The sequence below is a fragment of the Magallana gigas genome, chromosome 2, assembly GCF_963853765.1.
Source record: "Magallana gigas chromosome 2, xbMagGiga1.1, whole genome shotgun sequence".
Lineage (NCBI taxonomy): Eukaryota > Metazoa > Mollusca > Bivalvia > Ostreida > Ostreidae > Magallana > Magallana gigas.
This window is the reverse complement of record NC_088854.1, coordinates 60,731,688-60,748,013: the sequence shown is the minus strand read 5'-3', so window position 1 is coordinate 60,748,013 and position 16,326 is coordinate 60,731,688. Positions and strand designations below refer to the sequence as shown.

The window sequence follows — 16,326 nt, the reverse complement described above, 5'->3', positions numbered from 1 at the left end:
CAAGAAAAGAGTTATAGGTTGAAATCAATCAATGTCTGAGGTAAAGAAAATGCATACATAGAACATACATCTTAATAAAACACATACAAGTTATATTAGTTCTTGAAAAGATCAGGTTTTGTAATAATTCGGGATATTTTAGGTTCGGCCCAGACCGGGTTTTTCTTTTAGTTTCTTTGTTTATGTCACGTGATACAAGGGTATAAAAGCTGTCGGCTGCTTAGTAAGTGATCAGCAGAAGAGAGAAGTTAGTGAAGTTTAATAAAAGGCATTGTGTCAATACAGAGCTCACCCGTTCGTAACGTTTTGATAGCCCATAGAGAGGTTGTCCTCTTGGTACTGTAGGTTAGGCATTGCAGTCGTTTTGGTTTGTCAGTCTTTCACAGTAGGCTTTCCTCGGAGAGGCTAGCCATGGTTCCTTTCTCTAGTGGCTGATCAGACTGTCGTCCAGGCCGGTGTGCCCACTGTCCGTCCTGAATAAGGCAGCTTACAGTGTGCACGGTGGTTGAAGGGCTACCACATATACTGTCCATCCTGAATAAGGCAGCCTACAGTATATGCGGTAATCTGAGGACGGTCAGTCATTTTAGCTGAGTGATTGACCTCAGTGGATTGTCACTGTGGATGTGTACTGTCCGACATGAACAAGGCAGCACCAGTACATCACACACAGTGTCAATAATTTGTTTATTATACCCTTGTTCTGTTTGTAAATATTCTAGATTCCCTGAAATTACCTGTTGATTATTAACCTAAGTAAGGTTAGGCAATACCAATCATTTTTGACAATCAATAGAAAATCATTATATTATAAGACTTTGTTAGTGTACACCCAAAACCCTGGAAAAGACCAGGCACGAACCCTTCCCCTGGTAGTATAAGTAGCACGGGGTGCTTACCATGTTAAATGCCACGCTGCAGAATTTACATTCCCCTGCGCTTACGTGACTATGGAGCGGATTTGAAACTCCATGTGTTTGTGTTGGCAACGAACAATTCTATTTTAATTCTTTTATTGGATTTATATAGTTTTAACCACTGTTCATATTTTTCAAGTGATATGTGGAAATCATGTAAAATTTTGATATTTGGTAATGCTACAATCACTTGAATACTAGCACCAGGCTAGCTTTGTGACCCTTTGAAGACGGGTTATCCATAATTCTATGCATTTGCGCAGTCAGGTAGAACCGCTGACACCAGATGCGAGTTCAACAGAGCAAGCGCTCGCGAGCGCTCGCCAAAATTCCCTATACCCGCAACACAAATTTTGGCGAGCGATCGCGAGCGCTCGCTCTGTTGAACACGCCTCAGCTGGTCATTCCCTGGCTGACCTGTGAAAAGACTCGATTTTGAGGGCAGCTCTTATTCGATGTACTGAGCGTCATTAGTGCAGTATGAATTGTGCTTGAACCTTGTTAATAAGTGTCCACGGATAGAAGACCGTGGTAAGTATATTTTATCGTTTTTGTGCAGTATTTTTTGTATTCGACTAGTAATTCTTGTTTATTCATTGAGCTAAAAATACCCTTGGCCAGCGTTCACCTGTCACGATGGAATGTTACACCAAAATTTTATTTTATGGATCGTTAGAGTATTATTTCTGAAGCAAGATTGCGTTGTTGATAAAAGGGTATTTGCCCTTAATTCTTTGATTTTGTTATACGATTTTTTTGGGTATTTTTTACGAAAAAGTAGAAAGTATATTTTAGTTGCAAGTAACGAACTGTAGAGTTTAAAATTTGTTGTGATTAATACATAATATAAATATTTAATAAACCATGACCGGTAATATCAACAAGATGATTTAAATTTTTAATCAAAAAATATTTATGTAAAAAAAAAACTTTTGAAATATAGCGCAACCTAGCGTGTGGTCTTATTTTTTCACTTTTCGTTATATATTAATCCATTCTAATTCACCTTTAATTTCTTTATCTATTAACAAATTTGTTCCGTTTTTACATATTAACAATTTACACAAACATAGGTCACTTTCTAACTCTGACTCTCGAACTAGAACTAGTCGTACTCTGACTCACGCTTTCACCCAAATATATACATAACGGGGGCAGCTCCGCCGGAGCTGCTATTACCCGGCAGCTCCTCGGCAGCTGCCGGTCAGTGATTACATAATGTACATACACACGCTTTTGTTGACAAACAAATCACTCTCAACAACAGTTTGAATTTTTTTCTATAGAGTATGTATGAAAAACACGTCAACATTCCCAGATTATCGTAACTTTGATTATTCTATCGGACACTCATATTAATTACGAGTTGCATCTTCGTTTCATACACCCTTTACTGGGGAGCATTAATTTACATAACAAAAATACAAGACATTTTTAAATTAATATCTAATAAACTGAAACGCATATGTACCTACTATACTATGAATTAATTTGAAATATACTATCTTCTGTCAGTCTGTGATGTATGTTCTTATCATGTCCTTATGTTGAACCTGAACTTGAACTTGAATTTATTGGACTTTACAATATAATTTAAAATTGATTTGTATAGCGTTATCACATACAAAGACACCGAAGAATGTAAATATCAATGTATCAATTACATCTAGACTGTGTAGGCTAGCTTGTATAGGATCATTTCGTTCCGTACTTGTGGTTCTCCCATGGCAGCTCAGATATAGTGTGTCTTGTTGTCTGGGTCTTACGGTATCCCCCTCCTCAATGTTCTTGTATCAAGAACTCTTAGAGAAGCATATCTTTGAATTATGTAGACAACATACTTAAAAATACAAAGATAATGGGAGGTCATTGTTCATCCCTGTGAGTTATGGCCAATTTAATTGACCTTTTTGCGTCTAAAATGCAGTATTAACCTGAATAGGATTTGTTATCAGTAGTTTTGATTAAGCAAATTTATGTCTTCAAATATTGTTTTTAATTATGCACAAGGTCACACCGAATAGACGGATTAAAAAAATTGTACAAAGCTGCATACTTTTTTGTGCGACCTGTTTGCACTAAAAATAGACAATTTCTATAATAATTGTAATTTGATTTGCAATAAAAAAAAAACATTTTGAATATCAAGAGTTTTATAATATTGATCCAGTTTGCCTAGACATGTATTCAGTATCATTTTGACAGAATAAAACATGGGGTCAGTGATGTAAGATTTAAGACATTTTGCCTCAAAGGTAAAATTCTCGCAAAATTGCACTTAAAATATTCAGACACATCATATTATGCTCAATGTCTGTCGCTCTCTCAAGATTTAATTTTGATCCTGTCACACAGAGCTTATGGAATATGTTACAAACCTACCAAAATCTTAAAAATTTGAATAATGAATAAAGTATAATACGGGTATATGGAAAAATATACTAAATTCTAAAATTGCTTGTTTTTTCTGCAGAAAAATAGGTCCCCAAAAACTGGTTAGTTTTTTTTAAATTAAATGGATTTTTTATGAATATTGTGAAATTATAAAATAATAATCTTTTTGTGATGATGAAATAAATAAAATCATTTTCTTTAAAATATAATGATCATCTGTGAAATGAAATCAAAACGTGAGGAGGGAATACCATAACCGAATTCACTCAATAACGCCATTATTATAATCCTAGCTATAAAATAAAAAATTAGTGATATTTCCAGAAAAAAACTCCTGCAAAGCCCATGAACTTCCATACACTTATACATGCACCGCATGCTTGTTTAAAGGAAACATGTTAAATTGTTTAAATTTTTCTTCTTTTTGATTTTTAGATTGCGGTTGTTGATACGGTCGATGACCCCAAAAAATGAAATAATTTTTAGTATTTTGATGTATCTCTGTCTTTGACACACTTTTGTCATTGTTTCTAGAAATAGAGATGAAGATAAAGTGGCCAGAATGTATGTTTACCTGTAGAATAACGAATCACATAGCGTAAAAATCGCTTTAAAAAACCCGAACTATTTGTCTTTACTTAAGTGCAATGTGAACAAACGTAGTATTTACGTGTTGTTTAATCTGTGCTTCTAATTTGCATTTTAAGGAACCTATATTAATATGTATGTATAAAGTATCTTCAAATTACTACTCTGTTTTCCGAGATTATTTAACATGGAATAGCATTTATAGTAATGATTAAATACTTATGGTCCAAACATTTTATCATAGTCAAAGGTACCTAGCACGTCAAATATTCACACCAAATGATACGTTGTACCAACTAGTGCGGTTGATATTTTAAAAGACGTAACTTTGATAAATAATGATATTAGGAGCACACAGGTACATGCAATGAGATTCACATTACATATATTTATTCATTCATGACAAATGATGATAAATATCTCTTTTTATTTTTTATCCGGAAATAAAGTTAAATAGCTCATTTTAAAATTCATTTTTTGGAAGAAGTTAAACAGCAATAAACAACTAATTCTGGGTTCATTTTTTGGATGAAATAAACAAGTTACCTGAGATATCCTACGCAGTCGTTTTGTTTGGATTATGCTGGTTAAGATGCAGTGGTCTTTGCGAAGTACATGTCTTCTTTGGTATATTTTAGTACCAATGGTTGGGACTGTACTTCCAATCTATCAGAGAGGTCAGTAACTAACAATTATCGATCGATTGGTCAATTAACCAAAGATTGATTCCTATATCTATTTTATCTGGAAAACCTATAATTAATTGCAATACTTTAATGTTTGATGAATATGGTTGATAAATCCAGTTTACAGAATAGAAAAGAAATACATTTAGATCTACTCTTGAAAATAATTTCGCCACAAAGCTCATATTTTATGAAATATCTAACAATGTAATTTTCTTTTAATGCAACCGGTAATATTTAAATTAGTGAGTTTGTAGTGTCTTTGTTAATATGCTATTTTGTGTGAGTAAATGGATTATGCATATTTGAATAAGTTATGATCTTAAAAAACTTGGACATTTTTTAAGAAATCTTTTTTCTCTCCGTAAAACACTGTGCTTGTTTATTGAATGTTTCCAGGATGTTACTCGGTGTGCATATCAAAAACTTGTAACTGTGTCTGATAAAGGTTTCTGTTCTGGCATTTGATAAAAAAATTTTTTTTACTTCAACATCTTCCTAAAACCCCAGGTTTAAGTTCTATTAGATGACTTGCATCTGAAAAATAAATGTACAACCTGCTATTATATTTTCCTTTCCAAAATAAGTTTCACTATCTTTATCAATCTGGTTTTTAAACAATTTATAATAGCACGTTTTCAGCATTTTATATTTTAGAAAAAACATGTTCTCGGCATTCATCTGTATCTGTGCATGAATGTGCATTTATATTTACAGACAATGTCTGGCGGCAGGATCGCCCATCTTCCGATAACTTGTTTTCATTATCTTCGGGTAAGTACTCTTAATATTTAATGTCAAACAGTGTAATACATACTAACAAGCGTCCGCAAGAAAAAAAAAACAACATTATATGTATCGTATTAGAATTGTTATCTACAAACGTTTAACATTTCTTTAGTTATTGCATTAATACAGTTTCCGAAATCATATTTTATCACAAAACGAACATGCAACTGTTTCATTTAATTGTTTTTAGTTGAGTTTTTTTCATATAATAAAACAGCAATCTAATAATTGAATAATTAACAGGTAACGTGTGGCAGGATCAGCCGTCCTTGGACCCTCTCCGTCCCTTCCATACAGGTAACACATCATACAATCAACCGATGTTGGTCTGTGTCATTATGTCAATATTAGCTGTAAGGCCAAAATAAAATTAATGTTTGTTTGTAGTTGCCTCCTGCCTCATTGAAACATCCCCCGCTGTTAAAATTTTACAAGCTAAAAATGAAGAATTTTTGTTGATGGAGATTTTTTGAATATTTTTTTTAACATTCTTTAATTAGTTTAACTTCAAGCTTGAAAAATAAAAAGCAATTTCCCTCCCTCCCTCCCGGGTCTTAAAATCCACACATGACAATTCCAATTAAACATTTTTTTTAAGAATGGCCTTATTTTTTTTATTGTAAATCTAAAATTTAACAACTAAAATGATAGGAAGGGTGATGAATTCTTTGTTCTCTTGTTATTTAGACTTATCAATAAATATTTCTAGACTTTGAACCGCGCATGCACGGGTTGGCATTGCATATGATATCGGACATTTACGAAACATCGACACACCGTATTGTTGACATTTACATAACCAAGCTATAAGCCTACAATAATGCTATTAATTTCACTACACTCTGCATAGTTAAAATAATCTAACTGTGTCTCGGGACAACCCTTCACCACACCACAGTTAAATTGACTCCCATGTAGGCCTACCCGTAATGTAGAAAAAATTGCAGAATCGCTCAGAAACGATTTTGGAGAAAATTAATGAAACTGCATTGAAAATAACAGTCAAATTATTCATAACAAGCCGTTTGAGGCTGTAAATACCTTTCATCTAAAAATTAAGTGAATATTAATGAAGAATTCAACATTTTTTCGCCAACGTTTTTACTAGCTTTGAATTTACACACCCATGTTGACATTCGGAACTCTCGGGATGTTTCATATTAAATGCACTGAGTTAGAGTTATCTCCCGTATTTCCTCTGATAGACAAAATATGTGTACCAAATTTTCAATAAAAATTTGCACGTATTTCTAATATCGTTTCTGAGTTTATCCATGCAAATGTGATATTGTGAAAACATAAACTAAAGAGCCTCCCGTGATTTAGTGTGCGTAGCGCAAGATTGTAAAATCCAAAAAAAAAAATCCAGATGATTTCCGGATTTTTAAAAGAAATATTCGTTGATTATTAATTAGCAAAGCTTGATTTAAAAAAATAAAAAACCAAATTTGTAATTGTTAAAGTACCAATGATGTTTAAAATATATAAAACAAAAGACAGTACTATTCCGATTTCTCGGTATTAAAGCCCAAAAATTCGAGTCTATTATTTTCATCTAATATAGTAGTATAGATTGTCGTCATTTACAAAATATGACTTCATTTGTTTTTTTGTACCTTATTATTAGAGATATATATTTTGCCTGATAAAATTAAATGATTTAATTTAACTTCATTAATCGTAAATGTTTAAAAAAAAATTATACGGAACAATCATAATAGCAGCTTTTTGTAGAGAAATTTAATAATTTCTCAAACATAGAGCTCAGATTGTTTTGAATTGTTAAAATTATGTAGATCTTGGATTTTTTACTTGTTTATCTGTTTTATTCACGGTCGAGTTTGATGTCAAATTAAATTCAAAAGGGTTCAAACACTTTTCAAAATGTTTGAAAATTCGAATTGCTATGGCTAAAATAAAGTGACGGGAAAACGCTGAGTTTGGACAATAGAAAAAGAAACATATTGTAATGCAATACCAAGTAAATTCGACCTGTTTACGTTTAGATGTAGGAAGTTATTGAACAATAATATGTTTACTATATTTGTGAGGGTTTATCTATACATTAATTTAAACTAGAACTCAGGCAACCATCATGGTACATTATAATTACAGGAAATGTTTGGCGACAGGAACCTTTTTCGGATTCATATTTCGGTAAGATAATGAAATAAAATACTATACATTCATTAAAGTTTCTTATCCAGCAGATTCATTATTCTACAATAAATGTTCTTATCCATAATTCAGTTTTATTACGTGCATTTCATTAATTTCAAGAGAAGTATGCATTATATTGAACTTCTTTTGGACAAATTCATTATTATTTAGAAATAGTATTAGTTACGTTTTTTACTCAGGGTTTTAGTTCTCACATTTGAATTGTTATAAAGTTCAATGGCATGGGTGAAATTTGTTCGAAGTATAAAAGGTTTATATGAAGTAAATTATTATTGACATAATATATGATATTTTTATTATAATATATAATTGAGCTCAAACAAGGTCGGACTTTTAGCAAAATAGAGGTAAATTCGGACGAAATTTTTTAGATTTTGTTTTTTTTTTTTCACTGAAATATTTTTGGTAGCATATAATATTCAAAATCAAGGTTATATTTTTTAGTCAACATACTATTGCATATATTTTGTTGGTTTTATCTCACTTTTTCATTAAGATAATCTTATGACACACACTACAACAATATAGAAAAACGCGTTAAAAGGTTTAGAGTAAGGTCAATATACTTAGTTTAATACTATAAATGTTTAAGTATTATCATCACTTATTTTTTTCTGTTAAATTGAATAAAAAATTGTTAGGGATTTAAAAACCGATAGAGGAAATTTGGAATGGAATACTAATAAAAAGTGAACAATAACTTAATGCTTGGTATCTATATGTTAAGTGTCTGTCATTTATAAACTGTATTTCATTTTTAAAAGAGTTAAGCAATCATACTGATATTTAGGGATTTTTCTTCAGTTTCCAAAAAAATACTAACTGACTATTAACACGAAAAGTTGGTCATGTACCTACTTTTTTGAAAATGAATTGTAACACTAGCATGATAGGTCTATAACACACATTAGATGGTTTTAAATTATCTTCAGTGGATTTTTTTTCAATTTGAGCTAACTTAGTCCTTAACTATATTTATAAACTATAAACTATTTATCTGCTAACTATATTTATCAGCTTCTCTAAAACATTTTCATTTTGAGACAGTTTTTCTATTTAATTAATATTAAGTTTTGTTATTAATTTATTAACAGGAGGTGCATGGCAGCAGTGGTCATCTCTTGACTCGCCCTCACATGATCAGCCAAGTAAGAGACAAATATTGTAATTAGGTTTGCTGCTGACTGTCTATAGATACATGGCGGGCCGTATAAAATTAAATATGGCAAGGTAAAGCCAAATCTTCCATGTTATTGTCATCCGACATACTTCTATTTACAGTCAGTAACAAACCTATTTCTATTTTATTTGTGGAGGACCCAAACTGAAAAAAACCTGCGTCCGCGATGTTTTCACGTTGCCGTCTATTTTTGCTACTTGTCAACTATAGAACTATAGGCGGCAATCAGGTGACGCGTTTTATCCAATGACGTTGCGATATTTTATACCAAAGCAAAATAAAGTGTTGCATATTTTCCCGGAAAAGAGGCCTCACAACAAGTATATGTGCAAAATTGAATAGTATGGTTAATCTTTATGCCGTTGGCAAAATTGTTTATTTCTTTACACCCCCCTTTTTTTTGAAAGGCATACGCTTTATCTGTTTTGGTTGAAAAAGAGAATTTTTTTTCTTACAATTGTATTATATCAATTTGAATATCATATTCGCTACGCCTATAACGAATATCGTTGTATTACACAGGTTACAGTTCTCAGCTAATGTTTTCAACACCTTTTGGTAATAAAAGATACAGAGGTAAGATACTAGTGCGTGTGTGTGTGTGTGTGTGTGTGTGTGTGTGTGTGTGTATATATAAATAAATAAATATATATATATATATATATATATATATATATATATATATATATATATATATATATATATATATATATATATATATATATATATATATATATATAATCCAAAATGAGTAAAGTTAATCCACACAAGTATTAAATGATAAATAACAGAAAGCCGATTCAAAATTCAAAAGTTTTATATATATGTATTGACCATGAACATATATATATATATATATATATATATATATATATATATATATATATATATATATATATATATATATATGAAGTCACGATTTCATTTCTTTTTAATTCAAATTACATAGACATTATTTTTTCTTTTTATCAAAAAGATTTTAAAATAATTTAAAGGATTAATATATTGCTCTTCTATTGCAGACATGCCTGAATGTTCTTGTTATCTAAATAGAATTGCGAAAATGACATGCGCTGAATGTCGAGAATATATAAAAGAACTTAACTTACCACAATGCTGTTGTGGCAACTACTGTCTTTCGCCTTGAGTCTGATTAATATACAGTACCAATCAGACCCATACAAGACGAAGTACAGAGTAATGGTAATCTGTTTAATTAAATTTTCACAAATAGGCCTTAATTTGTACATCAAATGTTACAGTTTGTCATTATTATAATGAAATATATAAAACTTTGTATCAATACGTATGCTATTTCAAATTACTTGATATAAAAACATATATTAAGGAGACAGTACAGTGCATCTTATCAAAAAACCGACTTGAAAAAATTTTCCGATCGGGTTCGGTATTTTTGTACTACTCATGAATGTATAAACTTTCAGAAAATTACAAAGTTCTCCATGCAATAAATCTAATTATTTCATTAAAATTAATAATTACGTATAACCTATCACATAAATACATCGCAACGTGTTCGGGGTTCAGCCTTCTATACTATTACGCATGCGTATTTACTGTAAACAAAACACATGCATGGCTCGCAAAGAATCTCCTGGACAGGTTTGTTGATAAAAATATGTCTTTTCTACTTCTCATAGGTAATAACTGTTCAAAGTTTTTAAAATAACCACAATTATTATTTTGTAAGCATGTATTTTTCGTGTTTATCATAGGAGTTGCTACAACCTAAATCTATTTTTATAAATGAGGCCCCTTGAGGGGTAATTTGACTTATTTATGTCTATTCATTTTAAAATGAACCTAGATTAGTAAACCATTCGTAAATTATCGAGGAAGTAAGTATATGTTTCATTTAGAGAATCGATTTAACCTCGTTTTCCATGATGACCGTAGTTAAACAAAGATCTTGTAGTTTTCAGCACGTGTCAATTACTGTCACTCAAAGTCCACGTGGTACAAATAAACGATATAAGATTATTCAGGTTTGTACGACCCTTGAATTTCCGAAAGCTTATAATTACGTTAATTAAGTATGTGAAAGGGATTTTCGTGTATTTCAACTATTACATTAAACATTATTTCTTATTTCCTAACTATACAATAGGTAAATCTGAAGTTATTCACACATGTGTTTTCAGCTGTACTGTCTCTTTAAGCATTAAAATAATGATATATGCATGTATATACCAGTCTTCTTGTCTGTGTCCATTCAATCATACAACTTTTTTCCATCTTTTGAGTATGTTTACATATTGTGTATATTTACAAGAATAAAAAATGATCCCGTTGCCCTTTGAAGGTTTAATATTGGTCAATAAATTGAACTGATCTGACCCCCCCCCCTCCCTCCCCCACCCATCTTCTGTGAAAATAAAGGAATCGATCGAAAATTTTGACCTTTTAACTTTGGGTGAAAATACACTTTGTGTCTTGGTTCTCCAAAGGAAAAATACGAGTACTCCGTGCAGATAGCGTTATTGATTTAAGACTTAACTTTTTAGATTTATGAAATGAATTTAATAATTTACGTTGTTTCTCATGATATATGCAACGCTGCAGTATTTACATTCCCCTGTGCTTGCGAACGAAAGACGAATAGAACCACATAAAAATATTTTTATCTCGTAATTACAAGTTAACTTTCTCGTTATTACAGGTTAGGAATCTCGTTATAACGAGAAAAGATCTCGTAATAACGAGGTAATTATCTCGTAATTACCAGTTAATTGTCTCGTAATGACGAGAAAAGATCTCGATATAACGAGGTAACTCTCTCGTATTTACGAGAAAAGATCTAGTTATTACGAGTAAATTATCTCATTATTACGAGAAAAGATCTCGCTATGACGAGTAATTTGTCTCGTTATTACGAAAAAGATCTTGTTATAACGAGGTAATTTTCTCGTTATTACGAGAAAAAATCTCGTTATTACGAGAAAAGATCTCGTAATAACGAGTAAATTATCTCCTAATACCGAGAAAAGATCTCGAAATAACGAGCTAGTAATCTCGTTATTAAGAAAAAAGATTCATATAAAATGGCGTGTTTCTAAAAAGACCTTCAAGTCGACTGGTTCAGACCTTTTAAGTCTATCTTTTTCTTTCCAGAAACGTTAATTCAATTGTGATTAATTCTTAAATTTTAACGGACATTATTTATAAAGAGTGTGGTACGAAACAACTTGGTACGATCTAACAAAAAAGGAGTTTGCAACCGGATACTGGCTTATCGATCCTTCGTGGTTCCCGAGCCCTGTATTGGCCTATAGCTGAGCTCGCAGACTTATAGATCACTACAACTGGTGTCAGAAGTGACCGATTCTACGTCCAGTTGAAAAATATACATATCCTTTTTTCCCCTTGTATTTTGATTAGCGTAGGGCAATAGTGTCGAGAAAACTCGGACATTCCCGCGTTTTGTCAAACTTGGTTTCTCGCAGTATAGGAGAAATTAATCTATCAAGTGTGACAATATTGATACGCTACTATTTGACAATAATTTTTAAAATTTTATAATTCTATCTCATTCTCTATTTAGCGCCAGTGTTGATTTTTAATTTGTAAATTTGGGTACGGAAACCCATAGCTGTCACAATTCGAAATTTTATTTTCCATTACATACAAATTTTTGCGATATCATTCGATTGCGATAGAAATTTTATTTTAGAGTTTTTGTTTGAATTTCTAATTTCATACGTCATATTACTTTTGTATTCAACCCTTCAATCTTCATATAATCATATTGCATATTATTTTGTTCATGTCATTGTCTGGACCAAAAATACAAGCTTTTCTCAGCAAGCCACCAACAACACCTCAAGGGTCACTGTGTCACACACCAATTCTTCTGTCAGACAGCAAAGGTTTTGCTCTTAAAAATAAGACCCCCCTGAGATTGGTCGAGTTTTGGTGCCAAAGTGGCCTGCAAACTGAAAAGGCCATAGATCAACTTGAACATAGATTGGAATCCAGAGACTTTGGTTCAGCACTGATTTATATTTGGCTTGGGACTTGTGACATTACCAGAAAAGAGGGGAAAATAACTCAAGTTCGCTGCTGGGACAATACCATCGTAGATACCATTACGGCACAATACCAAAGAGTCATAACAATTGTATCCAAGTTCCAAGACATCAAAGTGAATTTCATTGAAATACCGTGCTACTCAATTGTGGCATATAATCGGCACAAAGGTCATTCCAATTTAGACTTATTCGAAAACCAAGACATTGAAATTTGCAGGCAAGTGGAAGCTCTAAATGCAAATATTCGTGCAATAAATTCAGAAATTGGACAATCTACTTTGCGATTTAATAAGGACATAACACGCAGACGCAAGGACACATACACTCGCAAGAAGAAGAACAACGGTGTAAGGATTTCTTAAAAGTTTTCTGTTTTTTAAGACGGCCGTCATCCAGGCACAGAATTGGCCTTGATCTGGAGCAGAAGGTTGACTGAGGACATTAACAGAAGTTGTTTCAAAGTTTTACCAGAAGACATTTTGGACATACATGTATCTGAGGAGGATTTAAAATCAATAGCATAATGCCTGCTATAAACTTGAATACTGCGTCTTATGAGGACCTAATTGAACTCGAAGGAATTGGTCAGCACAGAGCCACAGCTATCCTTAAAGTACGGGAGGAAAAGGGCTTTATAACAGAGGATGACTTATGCCAATTCCTACAGGGCACCTATAGTACCATAAGAACTCTGTTGGATGAAGAAAAAGTTTCTCTGGACACACCACCACAGTTACTTCAAGCACTTAAAAAGGAATTGGATGACCGAATGGAAAAAAGTCGAGCGATTTTAAGGAGCAAATGAAGGCTTCGCAAGAACACTACGAACTCATGCAAACACAGTTTGAGGAAAACCTGAGAAAAACATATAAAGAAAAGTTACTGAAAATAAATGAAAATGCTGTCGGTAATTTGGCTCCACATGGTGTTTATGGTGGTGGTAATCCATGGACGAAACCTAAAATGGACGTCAAAAGGGAAAACACCTCGATACCTAGTGACAGTGCTACTGCTAATTGTGGCTGGCTTTTGTCTGGCCAGCCCAGTGGGAACACTGCTGCTAAGGTAACCACAGATGGAAATTCACAAAAAGTGAAAAGTGGACAGAAACCCAATTTCATGACCAGTTATCAAACTATGGGTCCTCACCACCAAAGATGGCTACCTTCGATGGAAAATCGGAATGGAATCCATACATTGTGCAGTTCAACATGATAGCGACAAGATATAACTGGACCAATGACCAACGACTGGAACGCCTAATTGAATCTTTGCGTGACAAAGCATTATAGTATTACTGTACATGTTCAGCCCAAGTACAGAGCAGTTTCTCATCACTTTGTAAAAAGATGAAAACAAGATTTGGCCAGCGAGATCTCCCTCACACAATTAGGAGGAATCTCCAGTATATCAAGCAAGGTGACCAATCTGTTGATGAATTTGCAGAAAAAATCCAGGAGATGGTAAGTGAAGGTTACCCACAGGCTCCAGACTGTGTAAAAGAAACGATAGCTACTGACACTTTCCTGAAGGGTCTCGAAAATAAAAGAGCAGCACTTACAACAATGGACAAAGATCCTCCTGACCTTGAGACAGCCTTACAATTGGTTAAGGCTGCACTCAATAATCAGAGATTAATCTTAGGCGCTAGAGGTGAGGAAGGTTCGTTTTGAAGAGGATGACTTCGATAGTGACTTGGGCTTGTTGAATGAATTTGAAGTTAGACCAATACGACCCCAAAGCAGAGTAGACAAACTTTCAGAAGAATTAGCTGAACTGCTGAAGTTCTAGTTTTAGTTCTGTTTTCAACTCTTCACTACTCAAAGCAGCACAGTGTTTCAACTGTGGACAACGAGGTCACTTTGCTAGAGAATGCCAAAGGCCACACACAGGTCTCGTTCCCCATCCCCTAGATCACCGAGGAGAGAGACCAGGACTAGTCCAACCAGTTATGACATACGAATGTATGACAATAGTCAAACATATCCATACAACTTGATGCTAGGGATCTCTATTAACGGAAAACCTGTTCAAGCTATTGTTGACACGGCAGCCCATAAAATAGTTATCAGCCAAGCTTTCGCCAACACCTTCACCCCACCATTAGTTTGTGGAGAAAAAGTAACCATGAAGGGTGTAGGGAATTCTGACTTTATTGAGGCTAACTACTTTAAAAACATTCAGATTTGTATTGGGAACACACAAGAAGACCCCATCACCTGGACTGCTCTTATAGCTGACATATCTGATCCTGTCATCTTAGGTCTGGATTTTCTAAAGCCACAAAACGTTACCATTGACCTTAATGAAATACAGATAGTCCTTGGTGGCAAACGGGTGAATGCAACTCTACTAAATGCAGGAGGTAAACAAGTTCAAATAGCTAGAGTGAAATTAAGTCAAAAAGTGAGAGTTGAACCATTTTCATCAGTGCAGGTTCTTGGCCATTTGGACCAACACATAGCTGGTACCTTGGTATTCAAACCATGTCATAATGTTAAGGGATTGCTTTCACCACATGCTTTAGTTGATAACAGCGATCAAGTGCTAGTCCTCTTGCGCAACTTGTCAACAAGACCAGTTAAACTTCAGAAAAATGTAGTGATTGGGACTGTTTCTGAGGTGGACCAAGTCGCCAATGGTGGAAAACTTCAAGACTACAACAAGACAAATGAACGTTTTCCTGTCGAATTACCAGACCACTTGATAAACCTAGCAGATAGATCAACAAGAGATCTAACCTCCGAGCAAAGTCAAAGTGTTCAACACCTTCTTCTGGAATTCCAAGACATTTTTTCTAAAGGAGACTTTGACTTGGGACTGTTCAAAGGGATCCAACACAAGATAAACACTGGCAATGCCCACCCGGTGAAATCCAAATTGAGGCGCACACCACTAGGATTCCAATCAGAGGAATAGGAGCATCTGAAAAGTATGCTGGACAAAGGTATCATCGTTCCATCAGTTTCTGAGTGGTCGTCAGCACCGGTCCTGGTTCGGAAAAAAGATGGGACCATTAGGTATTGTATTGATTTTAGGGGAGTTAATAAAGGCACCAAGAATGATGCTTTCCCAATCCCGAACATGGAGGAATGTCTAGACATTCTTGGAAAAAACAATTTTATGAGCACGCTTGACATGGCACAGGGATGTTATCAGATAGAGGTAGACCCTGATGATAGACACAAGTTGGCATTCATCACAAGGTATGACCTATTTAAATTTGTACGAATGCCATTTGGAACATGCAATAGCCCTGCAACCTTTCAACGGGTGATACAGTTAGTTTTACAAGGTCTTAACTGGAAAGAATGCCTTGCTTACCTAGACGATGTAATAGTCTTAGGTCAGAATTTTGAGGAACATTTAATAAATCTAAGAGCGGTATTTGAAAGATTTAGGACCCATAATCTCAAACTAAATGTCATCTCTTCCGGAAGGAGCTTCAGTTCCTTGGTCGCTTGGTTTCAGAAAAAGGGGTCAGCATCACTACCGAGAGTGTAAAATTTATGGCAGAATGGCCGACACCCAAATGCAAGAAG

The 16,326-nt window shown here is 33.7% G+C and overlaps 1 protein-coding gene across 1 annotated transcript; it reads left to right on the top strand.

The window, feature by feature from the left end:
• Positions 1-4,434: 4,434 nt before the first annotated feature.
• On the top strand, positions 4,435-14,457 carry LOC136271797 (uncharacterized). The gene is made up of 7 exons (XM_066072325.1): positions 4,435-4,576; positions 5,303-5,359; positions 5,618-5,671; positions 7,490-7,531; positions 8,650-8,703; positions 9,258-9,311; positions 14,231-14,457. Exons 1-7 carry the CDS (start codon positions 4,480-4,482, stop codon positions 14,455-14,457), a joined length of 585 nt encoding a protein of 194 aa, XP_065928397.1. The 5' UTR covers positions 4,435-4,479.
• Positions 14,458-16,326: the final 1,869 nt, after the last annotated feature.

What these genes read in the sequence shown, in the direction of transcription:
- LOC136271797 (XM_066072325.1), top strand. Translation starts at nt 4,480, where the DNA reads ATGCTGGTTAAGATGCAGTGGTCTTTGCGAAGTACATGTCTTCTTTGG. An exon ending in ACTTCCAATCTATCAGAGAG is followed by an intron (nt 4,577 to 5,302) that starts GTCAGTAACTAA and finishes TTATATTTACAG; the next exon opens with ACAATGTCTGGCGGCAGGAT. An exon ending in GCCCTCACATGATCAGCCAA is followed by an intron (nt 8,704 to 9,257) that starts GTAAGAGACAAA and finishes TGTATTACACAG; the next exon opens with GTTACAGTTCTCAGCTAATG.